We start from the raw sequence: 19,056 nt of genomic DNA on the forward strand, positions 1-19,056 counted from the left end.
ATTGCCTTCTATATGTGTCAGGCAGTTAGCCTGTTGTTCAGTGACACGCCACTTTACATTCCCACCATCAATGGACAAAGGTTCCAATTTCCCGCATTCTCTCCAACACTTGTTAGTTTTTTGATAACAACCATCCTAATGAGTGTGAAGTGGTATCAAATTGTAGTTTTTGATTTGCATTTCCCTGATGATTAGTAATGTTAAACATCTTTTCGTGTGCTTATTGACCATTGGTATATCTTTTTTGCAGAAATGTGAATTCAAATCCTTTACTCATTTTTGAAGTGGGTTTTTTGGTTGTTGTTGAGTTGTGGTTCTTTATATATTCTGGATATTAATTCCTTATCAGATATGGCATATATTTTCTCCCATTCCATGGGCTATCTTTTCACTCTCTTGATAGTATCCTTTGATACACAAATGTTTTTAATTTTGATGAAGTTAAATTTATCTATTTTTTTCTTTTGTTGCTTATACTTTTGATGTCATGTTCAAGAAATCATAGCCAAATCCAATGTCATGGAAATCTTTCCTTATGTGCTGACCCTTCAATTATCAAAATCACAGTGATCAGTGATCAGAACCCACAATCCTGGTTGTTAAAAAACTAGGTCCAGGCCGGGCGCAGTGGCCCCCGCCCGTAATCCTAGCTCTCTGGGAGGCCGAGGCGGGCGGATCGTTTGAGTTCAGGAGTTCGAAACCAACCTGAACAAGGGCGAGACCCCGTCTCTACTATAAAGAGAAAGAAATTAATTGGCCAACTAATATATATACAAAAAATTAGCTGGGCATGGTGGTGCATGCCTGTAGTCCCAGCTACTCGGGAGGCTGAGGCAGCAGGATCGCTTGAGCCCAGGAGTTTGAGGTTGCTGTGAGCTAGGCTGACGCCACGGCACTCACTCTAGCCTGGGCAACAAAGTGAGACTCTGTCTCAAAAAAAAAAAAACAAAAAAAAAAACTAGGTCCAGTCCTCAAGGTGCCTGTCATGGGGCTGAGTGATGGGATGGTAGTCGCTACTAAGTGAAAGCTGAAATTGACTAGCCTGGCCATCAAGCTCTCTCTTGGGTGCTGCAAGTGTTCTTCAAGACCCAGCCACTGTTTTGTTGCATTAGACAGCTCATGCCAGTTCAACTGTTGTGATGGAGGGATGGATTCCTGGAGTTTCCTACTTCCACCATCTTCCCTGTTGTCATCTGTAGGTAACTAGGTTTTATGGCCAGAAGAAAATACCGGAAGTATTGGCCTTAATATAAATAAGCTGTCCCTTTCAAGAAATTCACACTGGCGGGCTGCACATTCCCTTCTCTGCAATGAGCTCTGAGCACCTCATTCCTGCAACTTCTGGGCCCCCCTCACTCTGTCCAAGTTAGAGGTCATTTTCACCCCCAGGGGCCGGCATGGGTGGCACTGCCTCCCAGTGGCAGCTTAGAACACACCAGGGGACTCACTCCATGGCCAGTGTCAGGAAAGTGTCTTTCTTCCTTCTGGAGGCGAGGAGAGGAAAAAACACAACTCATTTTCAGGGCTGAATCAGAAACCATTTCCTGTTGCCTGTACATAGAATAGATTTTTCTTTTTCTTTTTCTTTTTTTTTATTTTTATTTTTTTTAATTTTCTGGCTAGCCAGGGTCCAAGCCCCAGAGCACCAACGCAGTGGCCACTCTCGCAGGCAAGGACCAGAATAGATTTTTCTAAAAAATAAAAACAATGTCCATCTGACATCACCCTGCGGGAGTAATAAAAGAAAAAAAAAAAAAAAACAATGTCCAAAAGGGTGGTTTAGGGCCCATGACATATTTATTTTTAAGTCAATTATAAGCCCACGAGTCTTTTATGGACTGGCATGAGAAACATACTGTCCCTCATAATATTAGCATAAGAGTCTCTGGGTTCCATGGGTTTTACAGATTATTAAATGGCCGCCATCTTTCCATCATGATGTCCTCCCAATGTTAAATCGTTTCACTCAAAAAAGAGAGAGGAAGATTTTCTTTTTAACAAAAAAAATTTTATTTTCCACACTAATATTTGTACAGCTGTAAACGCAAAGAATCATCCGATACTTGTACAAATCTGGGAGAACAGTTAATAAGCACCTTCAGTGGTTTCCACAGTTTAAGAATTTATTATTTTTAAAATTTTAGAATAAATCTAATAAAATGAATAAAATAGTTATAAAAATTATATAAAATCATGTTGAACATTTGATATAGAGGGCTTGATATGGAATGATAAATACAAAAAGAAAGTGAGACTAATTTATGGGGTTGGGCTGTAAAAAAGACCTAAATGTTCCCCAAATCTTATAATTCTTGGGGCCAAAATTGCCTCTCAGGACAAACTCCAATTATTCAAAAAACTCTCTCCCAATTCAGGCTCCAGTATACTACAGAAGCAAGATGTAGACAAAGGCAGAATGGGGCAGAATGGAAGGGCTGAGTGTACTGGGGTTTGAAGAAAAGAGGAGGGATATCTTCCTCAAGGAAAATATCGAACACATTCTTCCATGTCCTTAAGTATAAGTGTTCTTAGGCAAAACATACCATTTTCTCTTTGGAGTTACTTAACAGATTTTCTTATTGCTAGTCTTAAATCACCTCCCCTACCTCTTCCTCTTGGGCTTTCCATTCCTGTTCTTGATCAATCTCTTTGTGATACTTTTCATTGAGTCTTCTCTACTCCCTTACCCCATTCTTTACTGACTCAAAGTCCTTTTGCTCAACTTCCAATCCAAAATTTCTATTGTTTTAGGACTCTTGGAAGCAGTTGATAAAAAGATAACACTAGCTACTGATGTGGTGAGGAGATGTTTTCTAAACAAATTGTAGACACATAAACAAGAAATGTGGCAATGGTCCCTTTTAATTCTATCAATGAACAATAAATGGAATCTGGACCATTAGTATAAATATTCAATTCAGCCTTCCTGGATTGTGTCTTTAGATGAGAATATAGCCAGCAAAGGGCACAGATGGAGGGAGAAACAAAGGAGGAGTGAATTCATGGTTGAATATAAATTGGTTCTTAGGAGTAGAGGCCAGAGGTGAGGTGAGGGATTGTGGTGGATCATCACCTGGTACCAGCCCCAGCCTGTGTCTCAAATGGGTCTCTATGAGGAGGCTGGACATTGGTGCCAGCAGTGAGACTGAAGACCAGCACAACATCAAAGACGAGAAGCTGGTATGCGGGTGCTGTGGGCAAAAAAGAATAATTTGATAATCTTTGGAAAAACTTAAGGCATATCATAATAATTCCCTATCCTCAAATTTCTGACTCTATACCTTGAAATTCCTATCAATGGACACTCCTTTGACTTAAGCCTTTGATTACCAAATGCCAATACCCTGAAGCTCAAAAACAAATATCCTATCTGGGAGGGGCCACTCATTATCATCCACCAAATACTTATATATCCCTAGGGTGGGATAGGTTTTGATCAAAAGGCAGAACATGATCACTATAATGGGGATCTTGGACAGGATGAAGAACTGGGGAGTAAAACAATGAGAGTATAAACAAGGAAATCAGAGCACCAAGAGAAAAAGTGTAGGTGGGCTAATACCCTCTTTCACTCCCAACCTTGCCTGGTCAGGCCCTGGATGGTGTGTCAAGGAGCTGACAGGATGATGGGTGCCTCAGAGTGAGGCTGAGCTCGTAAGGCCACAGGGAAGGGGGTAACTCAGACCGGGGAGGTTCTGCTTACCACTGGGGGGCTAGGATTGGGAAAAGGTCCAGGGCATTGAGATGGGCACATAATCCTCACCCAGGGCTGAATAAGCTTATCTGACGGTTAGGGTTTGGGTTGGTGGTTCTGTCCTATTGTAGTGGTAGAGACTTTTCCATCCCAGAAGGGTCACAGGGTGCACATATTGGGGAACAGTGAGGGAAAAGTTGTTGGGGCTCAGGCTGGGCTAGACTTGGACCTAGTGGCCACTCAGCCAGAGGACAATTTTCAGTCTAGACCAAGTAGTTTCAAGTAGGGTATTGCTGTGAAATACTTGGAAAGGGAACAAGGCACTCTCGTCTTCATTTCCGTTCGATACAGTCAACTCCTAGGGTGTTGTCAGGGCAACGGCAGGTCCTGCTCCCTGGGGTGGCCAAGCAGAGGTGGGTGCAGCCACCATTGTTCACTGAGCAGTAGTTGTGACCTGGAAAAGGCAGAAATCAGTTCAATAGCCTCCTTTCAGACCCAACTCCACAGCCATCCAAGACAGTGACCTCCTATTGTGTGACCCCCTCCCCTTTTTGGTTTCCATGAAGCCAAGCTCACGAGGGCTACAGGAAAATAGGAAATGCTGTGCTAGGCATTCAGCTAAGCTGATCTATTTTTTGTTTCTTCATCATTAAACCAGACAGGCAAAAACACTGATACCTTATCTGGGGGCTTTGCAGATTTACTACTAAAGCTATTTTAACATATCTCAGGGAGGTTCCTTCAGCTTAGATCATAACACGAAGTTGGAATTTTAAAGTACAAAGTACTATCTAGCTTGCACACTTGGCTTAACACTGACTGGGGAAGAGGAGGCAAGCTGAGAAGGAAAGGGGGTGGGGAAAGGACTTGAAGAGGCAGCATATCACAGACTCTGGTGCCAGGCTGCCTGGACTTGCCCCTGTGAGCTATGTGACTTTGAGCAAGTTGCTTCAGTTTCCTTATTTATAAAATGGACATAATTATAGCACCTACCTCATAGGGTTGCTATGAGGATGAAATGAGCTGATGAATACAAAGCACTTAGAACTCTAAGTGAGTTGATATGTGTAAAGTTCCTAGCTCACAGTAAGTACCATACATATGTTTGCAATTCTTCTTATTTATTATTATTGTTGCTGTTAGGCAAAATGGATGGACTCTTAACAGCAGCAGAGGTCCTAACATTAATATTCCTATTTGGAACCTGAAGACTGTATACTTCTAGACCCAGCCCAAGACTCAGTGCCTTTCCTCACCTAGTCCACTTCATGACCTAATACTTTCTGTTTGTTTATCTGGTTCACCCACTAAAGAAAACCTTTGATGGAAGGGACTGCATCTCTCCTAGAATGTAATCAGGGCTACTGGTGGCCACACAGGTAGAAACTAGAGTGTGGGCTCTGAGCCTCAGGGTGCACCATGTTCCCTAACTGTAACAGCACAGGTGAGTTACCTTGAGGACACTGAGACAGGGCTGTGGTGATGCCATACAGCCGGGTCTGCTTGTGGGGGTGGAAGGCATCCGTCTCTTTGGAAATAGCGAGATCGACAGCAACCACAGAATTCCTATAAAGCACCAAAGGGCAGAAGGTAAAATACATCTGATGGATTGAACAGGACAGCCTCTTGTGGGGTAAACTGGAGGTCATACACACACACAGTGGCCTTGCTTCCTAGACATCCCTCCCTCCTCCTCTAGCCTGCATTTCCCTGGCTTTTTATAAAAGGATAAAGATCAGCTAGCTCTGCCCTCACACTCTAAATTCCAGGCAGGAAATGGGCTTTCTCTACAGCTGCCCCTGGCCAGCTGCCTCCTTGGTTTAACCCCTCCTTTTGCAGGAAGGGGTTGTTAAGAAGGGGCTGTGGGAATACTGCAGTTTAAGAACTAGTGTATAATGAAGCAGGGGCATGAAGTGGGCACGGAGCCCACCAGCCAAGTGAGCCTGGGCCAGCTCCCAGGGAAAGAACAGACACGCTCAGCAAGTCCAAGTGTACAGACTCAAAACTGCCCAGGCAGGAGCATCCAGATGATAAATGGCACCTCCTCTGCTCCCCAAGGGGCCTCACTCTCCTTCCTTCTTCACCCTCCTCTCTCATCTCCTGACAACCAGAAGGGTGAGGGACGGTGGACATCTCTGGAGGCTTGAAGGCCAAGCCAAGAGCCCAGATGGAAAGGGCCTGGCCTCCCAGAGACAGAGTGGGAAGACAGGCCAGCCGGCCCAGTGGTGGCCGCGGCTGACATACGTCTTCCAGTCTGTGTAGTACAGATTCTTCCCGTAGCTCGTCACAGCAAAAGGGTACTGCAGTCCTTCGAGAACCTTGCGTCTGCTGGGCTGACCGGGGTTCAGGCACTCTGCCCGGTTGGTGCCTGTGTGAAGCAAAAACAAGACGTTCATTGTTCATGCAAGAAATGGCCCCTTTGTATCAAAAAATAAGTAACGAGGGCGAGAGTGGGAGAAATTCAGCTTTACGATGACAAATCTTAGAGAACGCATGGGGCTTGCTCTTAAACACTGGAAAGTTGTCTCTTCCTCCCATCTTGGTTCTGCTGAGGAGACGTGAGCCAGGACAGAGGAACTGCACCTTGTTTCAGCCGTTCTTGGAGCAGCAGGTGTCTGGCCTGCTCTGTTCCCTGGGCCTCCTTTCCCTTCGAAAGAACTATGCCACCTTCCAGCTCTTGCTCAAGTCCCTCCTCCGGGAAGCCTCTTCAGAGCCTCCCTCCCTGAATTCAGAGCCCATAAGAATTGCTAAACTGTACCGCTGGTCAGCAGCTGTACACAGCCCGGATCAATGCCCGCGTGGTGACTGCAACTCAAGGCTTGTGCATTCATTCAAGGGTTTATGTCCTACGCCTTGTTTTAACTCGGGTGTCCTCAAACTACGGCCCGTGGGCCACATGCAGCCCGCCGAGGACATTTATCTGGCCCGCTGGATGTTTTTGCTGCCGCTGCCTGTCCTGCTTAGCAGCCGACTCGTCCGGGGCCCACAGTGCGCATGTGTGGAATGTGCGCCGCACTCTCCAGCGGCCCTCCAATGGTCTGAGGGACAGCGAACTGGCCCCGTTTAAAAACTTTGAGGACCCCTGTTTTAACTAGACAGGGACCACATCTCAGAGTCTCTGCATCCCCCATGGTACCGGACAAATGTCTGTAGCAGAACCCATGCTCCTTCCTGGCTGAGCACCCGGCCCACAGCCCCAGCCTGAGGGCCACCCGGCATCTGCAGAGGCAGGGACACACTGCAGGGACTGCACGTGGGCTGCCCTTCCTGTATCTTCCTTGGCCCAAAGTCCCGCCTACACCCTTGGGGGACAAGAGGAAGCTGTGGGGATGCAAGCTGTGAACTGCTTAATAGGCACTGGGGTGACTGCAGGCTCTGTGCGAACCCACTTAGAACAGGGTGTCAGCCAACTTTTTCTTAAAGGGCCAGGTGGTAATTATTTTAGGTTTCATGGGTCGGGAGGCAAAACCAAGGAAGTATGCAGGTATTTATATAACCATTTAAAATGTAACATTGAAAAATGTAAAAGCTGTTCATTGCTTCCGGGTTATATAAAAACAGGTGGCTGGTCAGACTTGGCCTGAGGACTGTGGTTTGTCAGCTGTGACTTAGAAGACTGAGAGCCCTCCCTGGCCAGCGCCAAGCTTTCTGTCACCTGCGTCCACCCAGCAGAGCTGAGAGGAGAACGCGTCGAAGGTCAGCCCGTTGGGCAAGCCCAGGTCGTCCTGCACCAGGATCCTCCGGTTCGTGCCGTCCATGTAGGAAGTCTCGATTTTGGGGTTATCTCTGTTCCAATCCGTCCAATAAAGGTTCCTGGAGGAGGAGGAGGGGAAAGAGGAAGAGGAATATTAAAGATGCGTGAGAAAAAGTTTACGGAAAACACTTGAAAAGAGACTAGGAAACAGGAAAACACAGAACAGCTAAAAAGGGTCTGGAGGGGATAAAACACGTGTCCTTCTGCAAGGACACTTGGATTTGGTTCCTCACTCGAATCTGGTTATTGTGTTATTAACAAATGCAGTTCCCTTTAACGTAGCTGACACATTATATCTCAACAAAGCTGTTAACAAAACAACTGACATAAGCAGGTGAGAAATCCCCACGTGCTGCCACCACACACAGGGCACAGCAGCCCCAGGGGACCGGACTGAGGCCAGACACAGATGCTGGCAGAAGCAGTGGTCAAAGCACCCGTCACTAGGGAGGGGGCCAGTGGCCACAGAGCAAGGGATGTGGGCCCACAGAGAAGGAATCCAAGTGTCAAGGAGCCGAGGGCCCGGTGTGTAAGATTCAGAGCTTGCAGCAAGCAGGAGAGAGGTGAAAGCACTGATGTGCTGGGAAACCCACGGGAAGAAATCTCCAGCATGTTCGAGCTGGGTCTGCCCCGGGAAGGGCTCCCAGGGGTATGACTATGCCACCCTGAGGCTCTTCTGGAGTCAACACGACTTGAGTGTCGATGCACATTCAACCCACATGGAAAATACCCAATTTCTGAGCTGTCAACTTACAAAGTCTCTAGGTAAGAGATTTGAAAGTGGATTGTGGTATCAAATCCACATTGTAATAAATGTTCTGGCTTTTTGTCGTAGTTATCTACAAATGACCAAGTGTAGGCTCCCCCATCCTGTACTCATTCCTTGCGGGCAAGCAGTGCTGGAGTCAGAGCCTCACCTCTGAGCATACCTAAAAGTGCAGACGCACACAGACTAGATGCACACACACAGTGACGCAGAGATACCCTCTCACGGAGTCGGCCACGATGCCTCTGGGATTCACCAGATCGGTCTCGAAGAGCACGCGGCGCAGGCTGCCGTCCAGCTTCGCCACCTCGATGCGATCCAGGTGGGAGTCCGTCCAGAAGATGTTGCGGCCGAGGTGGTCCAGGGCGATGCCTTCCGGACTTCCGAGATCTAGAACCAAACACACAGCTCCTCTGATATTCTTTTTCCTCTAAGCAGGGGAGACGAGGTTTTTCTGTTTCCTCAGAGCTATTTCCCAATCTTTGCACTTTGACAAACCAAATGAGAGTGTGAAATGCTTGTTGTTTTTAAGATAAGCAACCTTCAAAGCCGACACATTTAAAAACTCCCCTCCCTGTGCGCTGCGTTGGGAACCAGCACAGCAGCGGGGACTGAGCTGTGGCCCAGCCTCCAAGGAGCCCACGGTCGGTCACACTCCAGATTGGGGTCCCAGGTTCTGCGGGAGCTGGAGAGGGACGTTGGATCCAGCCTGGGGAGACCAGGGAAGGACTCCTGGGACGGTGACACCTCTCGAAGCTGGCTTCCGAAGGACCGATAGCAGTTTGTCAGGCAAGGGGATCGTGGATCAGGGTGTTCCAGGTGGCAGGACCGGCACACAGGTGTAAAGGAAGACTGGACATGGCTTGAAGTGAACCATATGTAATTTTATACAGCCAGAGCCCATGAGGGTGACGGAGTGGCCAGAGATGAGGTTAGGATGCCACGTCAAGGAGCTTAGAGTTCATCGTGCAGGCAGAGGGGAGGCACAGAAAGATCTTAAGACGGAGAATGCGACAAATAGATCTACCTTTTTCATTAATTATAGGGGGAAGGGTTGTTTCATATAAATAATATTTTCAAGAAATCAGCGGGGTGCGGTGGCTCACGCCTGTAATTATAGCACTCTGGGAGGCCGAGGAGGGCGGATCGCTCAAGGTCAGGAGTTTGAAACCAGCCTGAGCAAAAGCCAGACCCCATCTCTACTATAAATAGAAAGAAATTCACTGGCCAACTAATATATATAGAAAAAATTAGCCGGGCATGGTGGCACATGCCTGTAGTCCCAGTTGCTCAGGAGGCTGAGGCAGAAGGATCACTGGAGCCCAGGAGTTTGAGAGGTTGCTATGAGCTAGGGTGATGTCACAGCCCTCTAGCCCGGGCAACAGAGTGAGACTCTGTCTCAAAAAAAAGAAATCATAGCTGTTAGTACTTTTATACAAGTGTTGGGGGTACAAAGAACAGGTGTCAGTGATGACAAATAAAACCACTATACGTCTTTACTGGGTTTCAAACCACAGGTTTCCACTGGTTAACATGAGCTTTCCATGTGAGCCCTCAGTATCCATCTAACTATACTGGAAGTTCAAAATTGCAATGGTTTTCTGACTATAAATTTTTTTTAATGACAATTTGGGTTTTATTGATATCACTTAGGGTTCTTTCCCCTGCACCAATGAGAGGACTGAAGGTCATTTAGTATGGCTGAAGTATAAGCAGTTAGGGGAAGAGGCTATACCACCTGCAGGATCTGGGGTACAAGGAAATCATCCCGACACTGCATTCTTTTGTCAATATGTAATAAGCAATTCAGACCCCCAGCCCGCTTTGGGTCAGCCTTCGCTGGGCCCCTAAGATGATCAGAGCCCTCAGAAAGAAGCCCTGCCAGAGGGAGTATATTAAGCATTAGAATCCACACTAGAACAAGATCTTTATTCTTCAAACCCAAAGTAGAGGTTTATAAAGTATTAAAATATTTCCCATGTCCCTAGAGGCAAAGGGACAGTGAGACTGACCCCCACAGGCCCCCTTCTGGCTTGCAGACAGAACCAGAATAAACCACTGTGGGGTATGTTTGGAATGAGCACATCCTGTGTGAGAAACGTGCGCTGCCCAGACGCACAGAGATTGGAGGAGAAAGGCTGCCCAACAAGCACACCCTTACCAGACACCCGGTGGAACCCTGGAGGGAGCTCCATGTCGTACTGTCTCCTTCTAAACAGCGCTCGTCCCGAGAGCGACCAAGCCCCCTTTTCCCCAGCTAGAAAAATATTTCGCTGTGGGATACTCTTCCAAAGGAAAGGCCTGGAAAATCTCCCCCTTTACCTCGCAGTCTGAGGAGGAAGGAGAGACAGCAAGAGGATATAATCTTTCTTGCATATGTCACTTATTAAAGATGTTGGGTTGGGACTTTAACTGAAGGAAAGAAAGCCAAGCCAGGATGCAGACTCTCGTGAAATAAGGAAGAAAAAGAAATCACTAGGGAAGCACCAAGCTGTACCATACTAAGGAGTTAACTGGAAGCTTCTTTCTCTCTCCTAAAAAAATTTTTCTTCCTGGTGATCTTTCCTCTACAAAGATCACATTTTGGTTAATTCCGTGTTTTCACAGTCAGTGGGCTTTTGCTTGGAATGTCTCTTACTGTGCCGAAAGCTTTCTGGGGTGATTATCGGCTCCAAGGCAACAGGAAATAGCAGACGATGACCTACTCCCCTCTTCCACTGAGTTTCAAAATCAAATTGTAGATAACAGTAACAACATTTTTAACAGAGAGATAAGATGCAAAAAGGCATTTTCAAACTTCTGTTCCTTAAACCAAAGCAGGAAAACTAGCAGACATTATTTAAATAGCCTGTCTGCTTCCAGAAAAGGTCTATGGCCAAAGCCAGATATATTTAATTCAACTGCAGCTCGAGTCCTGCTGCATCATCTCTAGTGAAAGCAACAAAGAAGGGGGAAAAAATGCCCCAGGGGTTGTTCCACCGGCACAGGGAACCTTCTAGAATGTTAGGGAACTGTTAAATCAGGAACTGAAAAAACTACGTTCAGTCCCAAGTACAAAGAAATACAAAACGAGGCTCCTCTACTTTAAAGACGTATCTCTGATTTGAATATTTTGCAGAGGCAGCAAGATGGCTTCACACAACCAATGTCATCGGCATGACAATGTCTTTTGAGTGAGAATATTATCTTCAAGTCAGTGGATGAGTCACTGGCTGACTTGAGCAATGTGTAATACTTGACCTTTTTGGTCCAGAGGAATTTTTACAAGTCCTTGGATTATTTTTTTTTTTTTTTTTTGAGACAGAGTCTCGCTTTGTTGCCCAGGCTAGAGTGAGTGCTGTGGCGTCAGCCTAGCTCACAGCAACCTCAAACTCCTGGCTCAAGCAATCCTGCTGCCTCAGCCTCCCGAGGAGCTGGGACTACAGGCATTCGCCACCATGCTCGGCTAATTTTTTGTATATATTAGTTGGCCAATTAATTTCTTTCTATTTATAGTAGAGACGGGGTCTCGCTCTTGCTCAGGCTGGTTTCGAACTCCTGACCTTGAGCAATCCGCCCGCCTCGGCCTCCCAGAGAGCTAGGATTACAGGCGTGAGCCACCGCGCCCGGCCTAAGTCCTTGGATTATTGGTGCGATGGTCTTTAGTCTGGATAAAACATACTCATGTCAAATAGTCTTGATTTATTGAATGTGGGCATTAAAATAATGCACAGTGTCTTTGGCTTAAATTTGCATTCTTAAGTTAAGGAATTGAGGTTAAATGTTGAAGCTAGGCTGTACCCAAGCTTTGTGCACTTTATCATAGTAATGCAACAAAAACTGAGACATGTCTGTGAAGGTTCAGCCTGCTCTGCTGTGCTGCTCTGGCACAGGCAATCTGAGCAAGCGCAGTGGGGACCAGGTAGAGAAGAAGAGAAACCACCCCTCACTCCACAGTGCTACGGGTTGAAATGACAACCCTTTAACTCAACAACTGTCTTGGGAATAGACTCGACTCTCAGGGTCAGTATTTGGCAATGTGCTTGCAACCCTCCAGACTTTATGATTCACTACCTGCTGCCTTTGGGAAACCCCTAACGGAGCACATCGTGGGATAGACACTCTGAGAATCAATTCTAGGCTTAGCAGCTAGAGGCAGAAATGTGTAATAAAACTGGATGGCCAAGACCAGCCTGGGCAACATGATGAGATCCCATCTCTACAAAATATTCAAAACTTAACCAGGTATGGTAGGACACACCAGTCAGGAGGCTGAGGCAGGAGGATCACTTGAGCCCAGGAGTTTGAGGCTGCAGTGAGCTATGGTGATGCCACTGCACTCCAGCCTGGGTGACAGAGCAAAACCCTGTCTCAAAAACAAAAAACAAAAAAACTGTATGGTGGGTTTGGCCTTTATTGTTCCTGGAAACTGACTACATGAGCTTTCAGAGAGAGGAATGGGCACGCGCTCTGTTTCAGTTTTATTCTCCAAAACAAATCTCAACTAAGGTGTTCATGATTTAATGATCTCTTGGAGGATCCTTCAGAGGAGCTGGAAAGGGTGGCACTTTGAGGCAGAGGACCCGGCCCCTCTCAAAGCACCACATCCTGTGAGCAACTATACCCTCCAACCTCTGCCTTCTACCAAGAGCCACTTGGGCTGCTAGAAACAAAACCACAAAAGAAAAATGATACTTGTTTGCCTACCTTGTCGAACGATGGTGGTTGGCTCTCCACCATGTAGGCTGGCTCTTCCAATGGAAGGCTCACTGATGTCTGTCCAGTAAACCATCTTGTCCACACAGTCGAAAGCTAGTCCAATGATGACTTTAGCCTGGAAGTCAAGACTAGTGGTGAGAATGGTGCATCCACAAGCATCTGGGTAACTATTGTTAGTGAGACTCTTTTCATGTGCTTATAAGCATTTGGATATCTTTTTTGATGAGTGACTTCAAGTCTTTTGTCCATTTAAAATTTTGTATTATTGGCTGGGCGCGGTGGCTCACGCCTGTGAGGCCGAGGCACTCTGGGAGACCGAGGTGGGCAGATTGCTTGCGGTCAGGAGTTCGAAACCAGCCTGAGCAAGAGCAAGATCCCGTCTCTACTATAAATAGAAAGAAATTCATTGGCCAACTAATATATATAGAAAAAAAATTAGCCGGGCATGTGGCGCATTCCTGTAGTCCCAGCTACTCGGGAGGCTGAGGCAGCAGGATTACTTGAGCCCAGAAGTTTGAGGTTGCTGTGAGCTAGCCTGACGCCATGGCACTCACTCTAGCCTGGGCAACAAAGCGAGACTCTGTCTCAAAAAATAAAATAAAATAAAATAAAATAAAATAAAATAAAATAAAATAAAATAAAATAAAATTTTGTATTATTGAGTTGTAAGAGTTATTCATATATTTCAGATAAAATTCCTGTCATGTACATATGCATGTACGTGCACAGATGTATGAGGGCTGACTGGAAAGTGTCCAGCTATGTAACCATTCTCATTATATTAACAATGACTGGATACTTTCCGGACAGCCCTCCTATGTGTAGGAATGTATGCATATGTATATTTCTTCTCAGCATGTAGCTTGTTTTTTCTGAAATAGTCAAAACAATCTTTAAAAAAAGAACAAATTTGGAAGACCCAAACACCCTGCCTGATCAGGTGAATAGATCAATGCAATAGAACAAAGAATCCAGAAATAGACCCTCACATAAGCAGTAAATTATTTTTTTAACAAAGGCACCAAGGTACCAATGGGGAAACAGAGTGTTTTCAACAAATGGCGCTGAAATATCTGGATAAACATGTGGGGGGAAAAAAAGAATCTCAATCTATACACTAGAGGCAAAAATTAAAAGCTGAAACTATAAGCTCCTAGAAGAAATCATAAAAAAAAATCTTCACGCTCTCCTAAGTAAACTCACCTGTCAGGCCAAATTTTTATAACAAACAATGGTAACTCTGCCAAGAATTCCATATCATAAAACTGGGCTGTTAAGTTTATTATAGTATAGTATAAATATAAATTTATTATAAATTTATATTGACTTATATTTACATAATAAATCAAATTTATATTTAAATTTACATTACAATAATAAATATAGCTATTAACTAACCAGGTGCCTCTGAAAATGCCAAGATAACTCTGTGTACAGGGCAGACACACTCTCTCAAACTGCCACGGCCAAGTCCTCAGGCCCCACCTATGGGGACCTCTTTCCCGGCAGCCCCTGCTCATCAGCTCCTCTGGCCTCCACCTTACTAAGGAAGGAACTTTTCCTTCAGTAAACACACAGGCTTTTTCCACACACTGTTTCTTACAAAAACAAAACAAAAAAGGACCAGAGGAAGCAAAGGTGAGTAACTTTTTTATGCCTGACTTGAGTTTAACGAAAATCTACTGGGCTGTACTTGTGGGTTTTTGTTTTTTCTTCTAGATAGATCAGTCAGGCAAGATACACTCGTGTAGGAAGAGCCACTGAGAGTTAGCTGCTCTGAGTAAGCCAGTCTCTCCTCAGGAGAAGCAAATCAATTACTCACCACTAATTCGTTACAAGTATTTATTAGGTGCCTGTTAGGTATGACAAACTATGACGATATTTAGACAAGCTCCATCCTAGAAAGAACACCTAGTAACTTAAATTATCCCAAGCAACTGCCTCACAACAAGCCATCTGACCACAGATCAGTTTGGCAAAGCCTCGTTCTGATCTCTTGCCAATTAACATATTTAAGAACCATAGGTATGTATACATATGTAAAATTTAGCCATTGGGAAAAACTGGGTGAAAGGTACCCAGGACCTCTCTAAACTATCTTTCCAACTTCCCATGGCTCTGTGATTGTTTCAAAAATACAAAGGTCAAAACAAAACACAGCACGAGCACAGACTTCCCTCGATCAGAGAGCGAGGAGTTCATCTCTTTATATGTCACCCGTGAGAGGCTCCAGAAAAGGCCAGAAGCCTGTAAGATCTCAGCCCGCGGTGAAGTTGGGTTCTGTTGGCAGCCTGGGAACACTGTTTGGTTGTAGTCACAGGACTGGGCATTACAAGGCCAGGGAAAGGCTCTGGAGGGAAGCTTTGGGGACCATGGAAGTGGACAGCCAGGATGATCTTTTATTGGGAACATCAGGGTTCCCAGCACATACTTCCCTCTCAGGAGGTCAGGTCAAAAAGGACAGTGACCCTTACCTTACCCTACGTATAAAAATTAACTCCAAATGAATCAAAGACCTGAATGTACAAACGACAACTATAAAACTCTTTGAAGAAAACCTAGGAGGAAAGCCTCATGACATCAGACTTGGCACTGATTTCTTGGATATGAAACCAACAGCACAGGCAACAAAAGAAAACACAGGTAAATTGGACTACATCAAAATTTAAGATTTCTGGGCAGCACAGGACACAACCAACAGAGTGAAAAGGCAACCCATGGAATGGGAGAAAATATTTGCAAATCTAATATCTTGTAAGGGGTTAATATCCAGAATATATAAAGAATTCCTGCAGCTCAACCAGCAAAAATATTGATCAAAAAATGGGCAAAGGATTTCAATAAACGTTTCTCCAAAGAAGATATGCAAATGGCCAATAAGCTCATAAAAAGATGCTCAACACTACTAATCATTAGGGAAATGCAAATCAAACTACGATGAGTTACCCCTTCATATCCAATAGGATGGCTATTACTAAAACAAAAACAAAAAATAACCAGTGTTGGTGAGGATATGAAGAAATTAAAATACTTATGTTCTGCTGGTGGGAATGTAAAATGGTACAACCACTGTGGAAAACAAGTGGTTCCTCAAAAAATTAAACACGGTATTATCATATGATCTGGCCATTCCACTTTGGTGTGCATATCCAAAAGAAGAGAAAGCAGGGACTTGGGCAGATATTTGTACACGAGTGTTGATAGTAGCATTATGTGCAATAGCCAGAGGGTGGAAGCAACCCAAAAGTCCACTGATGAGTGAATGGATAAATGAAATATGGTACATCCAGTAATAGACTAGTACTCAGTTTTAAAAAGGAAGTTCTGACACCTGCTACAACACGGATGGACTTTGAGGACATTATGCTAAGTGAAACAAGCCATACACAAATGGATAAATACTGTATAATTCTACGTATATGAGGTACGTGGAGGAGTCAATTATACAGAGACAGAAAGTAGAATGGTGGTTGCCAGGGGCTGGGGTGGGGATGGAGGAGAATGAGGAGTTAGTGTTTAATGCAAACAGAGTTTCAGTTTGGGATAATGCAAAAAGTTCTGGAGATGGCTGGAGGTGACAGTTGCATAACACTGTGAATATACTCAACACTACTGACAAATGGGGCAGGGGGAAGACTGAATATTTATCCTGCTGCTTCAGCACCCTTGCTTCACCTCTCCCAACTAAATTCTCTGCCTTTTACCACCTCACAGGACATTTAGCCTCTCCCCTTGGTCTTGGGGAAGAATGGCTTTCACAGGGAGTTTAACCCACTCCTGCCACCTGAGAGCAAGTGCTAAAGGACACAAAGAGGACAAATGGTGATCTTCCAGGGATTTATGTTTCCACCGAGGCAATGGGAGAATGCAACGATCACTCGTGCATTTTTGTGGCAAATTTCGTTTTGAGTGCTTGTCATATCCCAAGTACAGTTTTAGGTCTATAATTACCACTGTGAAACCAACACCTCCATGAAATAGACAATGTCCTGTCTTGTGCTGCAGATATTGTTGGCGGGAAGAAATATACCCCAGATACAGGACATACACATGGATACCTAATGCATCAAGCAGTGCTGCTGATGAAAGACACAGCAGCATAAGGAGGCAGAGGGCAGTGGAGGCTGTTGGCTAGATGGGGGTCAGCACAGGTGATGCTTCTGCAGAAATCTGCAAGAAGTGAGGCAGTGAACTGTGTGTCTCAGGGTGAGGGAACTCTGCTCAGGGGAACAGCCAGTGCAAAGGCCCTGAGATGCAAACATGTTGGGCATGTTCGAGGACCAGCCAGACAGCCAGAGGGCTGCAGCCAGTGAGTGAGGTGAGCGTGGTGGTGTTAGGTCTGGTGTAGGGTGGCAAGGGGGTGGGTAAGGGCAGAGAGCGGGGACCTAATGATAGCTAGGAACCAAACTGCTGTTAGGAACCATTTGCTAGTGGGAACATACATGGTAAAAAGTCCCCAGTAACCTTTAACCTTTAACTGACCTAAAGTTCATTACCATCTAATTAGCATAACACAGGTAGAGCTTCATGGAGAATTCTGGAAAGGGAAACTGTCATACAACCTACCCTGTTATGCAACCTGTCATGTGATCTGTTATATAACCCCAACCTGTCAATCACCCCTGAAATGGCCACCAATCCTGCCAGGGGAAAGGCGGGACAAACTAGTGGCTTATAAAAGGCAGCGTGTGCTCAGCCTCCTGTGTCTCCACTCCTGGAGACTGACGCATCCCACTCTCTCTGGAATGTATTTTCACTTTGTGTAGCTTCCTTCCTTCCCTTCTTTCTTTTATGTGATAAACTGTATAAAATTACTCTGTGTCTGTGATCACTCCGTTATCAGCTTGACTCCATACCAGTACTCATTCTTGACACTGGGAACCCAGGGACCAGGGGACATCCGGACAGACGACCCTAACAGTGGGGAACGGGGTGGAAGAGGTATCCAGATCCCTTAAGGCCTTGAGGACCACAGAAAGGAGTGGATTTTATTTGGAGTGAAGGGGAACTCATTTGAGGATTTTGTGCAAGGCAAAGACATTAACCTGATTAAGGCTGCTTTGCAAGAGGCTTTTGGGAAGTGTTTTTATTTTGGATATTTTTTTTTTTTTTTGCTGATGTTTCCTTCCTGGTCTAAAAGAAGAAGGGGTATGGCGGCATGCTGGAGGACAAGAAAATAGGGAAAGCAGGAAACACACAGGGTAGAGAAAGGAGGAAGAGGAGAAAAGCTGGAGGCCAGCCTACGGCAGACAGCACAGCACAAGGAGTGTCTTCACCATGAACATCCAAGCAGGCTCTGCAGCCCCGCTGAGGAATGACAGGGCTTTCTGCAGACTTTCATTCACAGGAGCTCAAGGCCCCTGCCCCCCGCCCCGCCTGCACTGCAGGACGCCCACACCCCTCCCACTTCTCTAGCAACTCTGACCCAGCCCTGCAGCAGAAGCCTCCGGGCCCCTAGTTTGGTTTCTTGGCAGAGATCAGGATCTCAGATAAAACAGAATGGCATTTTAGTAGGATCCCAACATCCCCAACTCACAAAATGCACCTTTGAAGCTTTGAAAGCATCTAAGCCTCAGCTTGTGACTGCCTCGGGGCAGGTATGAGGATTCTGAGCTGAACAGCTGCTGAAAGATGAGTCACTGAGAATGTAGCAGGAATGGAAAGATCCAAGGCGCAGACGCAGGGGACAAGGTGCCAAACTCGCATGAAGATCTCGCCCAAGGGGTCTCTGCCCGCCTTCCACAGCTGCTCCTGTCTCTCCAGGAGCCTCAGGAGCAGCCCCAGAGTGCAGTGGCCTCACCTGAAGATGGTCACCTAGGGCCATGTGGCATGAGCAGGGGCCGTGCCCAGAGTCTCCTGTCCTGCAGGAGTTGTCACCAGGTACAACCTGCAACCAGCGATCAGCTGGGCACTCACCGGAATGTGGAGGAAGGCCTTGGCTTCCGTCTTCTTCATGTTGTTTCCCTCCAGAGGTAGGCGCTCAATCTTCCCAGTCTGGGCAAACAGTAAGTGGGTCCCCGGGGGCAGGGGGATCACCGCGGTAGGCACCAAGGGTCCCTGGTGAATAGGGGGAGCCACTGTGCTCAGACCTGGGTGGCAGGAGAGGTGAGTGAGCGAGGCCTGGGTGCACAGGAACACACGCCA

General features: G+C 45.9%; 2 protein-coding genes across 3 annotated transcripts in view; both read right to left on the reverse strand.

The window, feature by feature from the left end:
- LYST (lysosomal trafficking regulator) overlaps positions 1–19,056 on the reverse strand; it is a 408,790-nt gene that overhangs the window by 273,158 nt on the left and 116,576 nt on the right. The gene's annotated exons all lie outside the window — the stretch shown is intronic.
- The window catches only part of NID1 (nidogen 1), a 77,254-nt gene continuing 60,184 nt past the window's right edge, over positions 1,987–19,056 (reverse strand). Inside the window, exons 14-21 of one of the 2 annotated variants that reach the window (XM_075995486.1) lie at positions 18,829–19,001; positions 12,901–13,027; positions 8,433–8,604; positions 7,350–7,507; positions 5,939–6,062; positions 5,148–5,260; positions 3,999–4,148; positions 1,987–3,191 (exon numbers count right to left, since the gene is read on the reverse strand). In XM_075995486.1, the coding sequence (XP_075851601.1) occupies positions 4,027–4,148; positions 5,148–5,260; positions 5,939–6,062; positions 7,350–7,507; positions 8,433–8,604; positions 12,901–13,027; positions 18,829–19,001 (989 nt within the window). In that variant the 3' untranslated portion in view covers positions 1,987–3,191; positions 3,999–4,026. Of the gene's footprint in view, positions 4,149–5,147; positions 5,261–5,938; positions 6,063–7,349; positions 7,508–8,432; positions 8,605–12,900; positions 13,028–18,828; positions 19,002–19,056 lie in introns of both variants that reach the window. The other variant, XM_012738285.2, reaches the window with a different exon arrangement.

The sequence above is a fragment of the Microcebus murinus genome, chromosome 19 (assembly GCF_040939455.1).
Source record: "Microcebus murinus isolate Inina chromosome 19, M.murinus_Inina_mat1.0, whole genome shotgun sequence".
Taxonomy (NCBI): Eukaryota; Metazoa; Chordata; class Mammalia; order Primates; family Cheirogaleidae; genus Microcebus; species Microcebus murinus.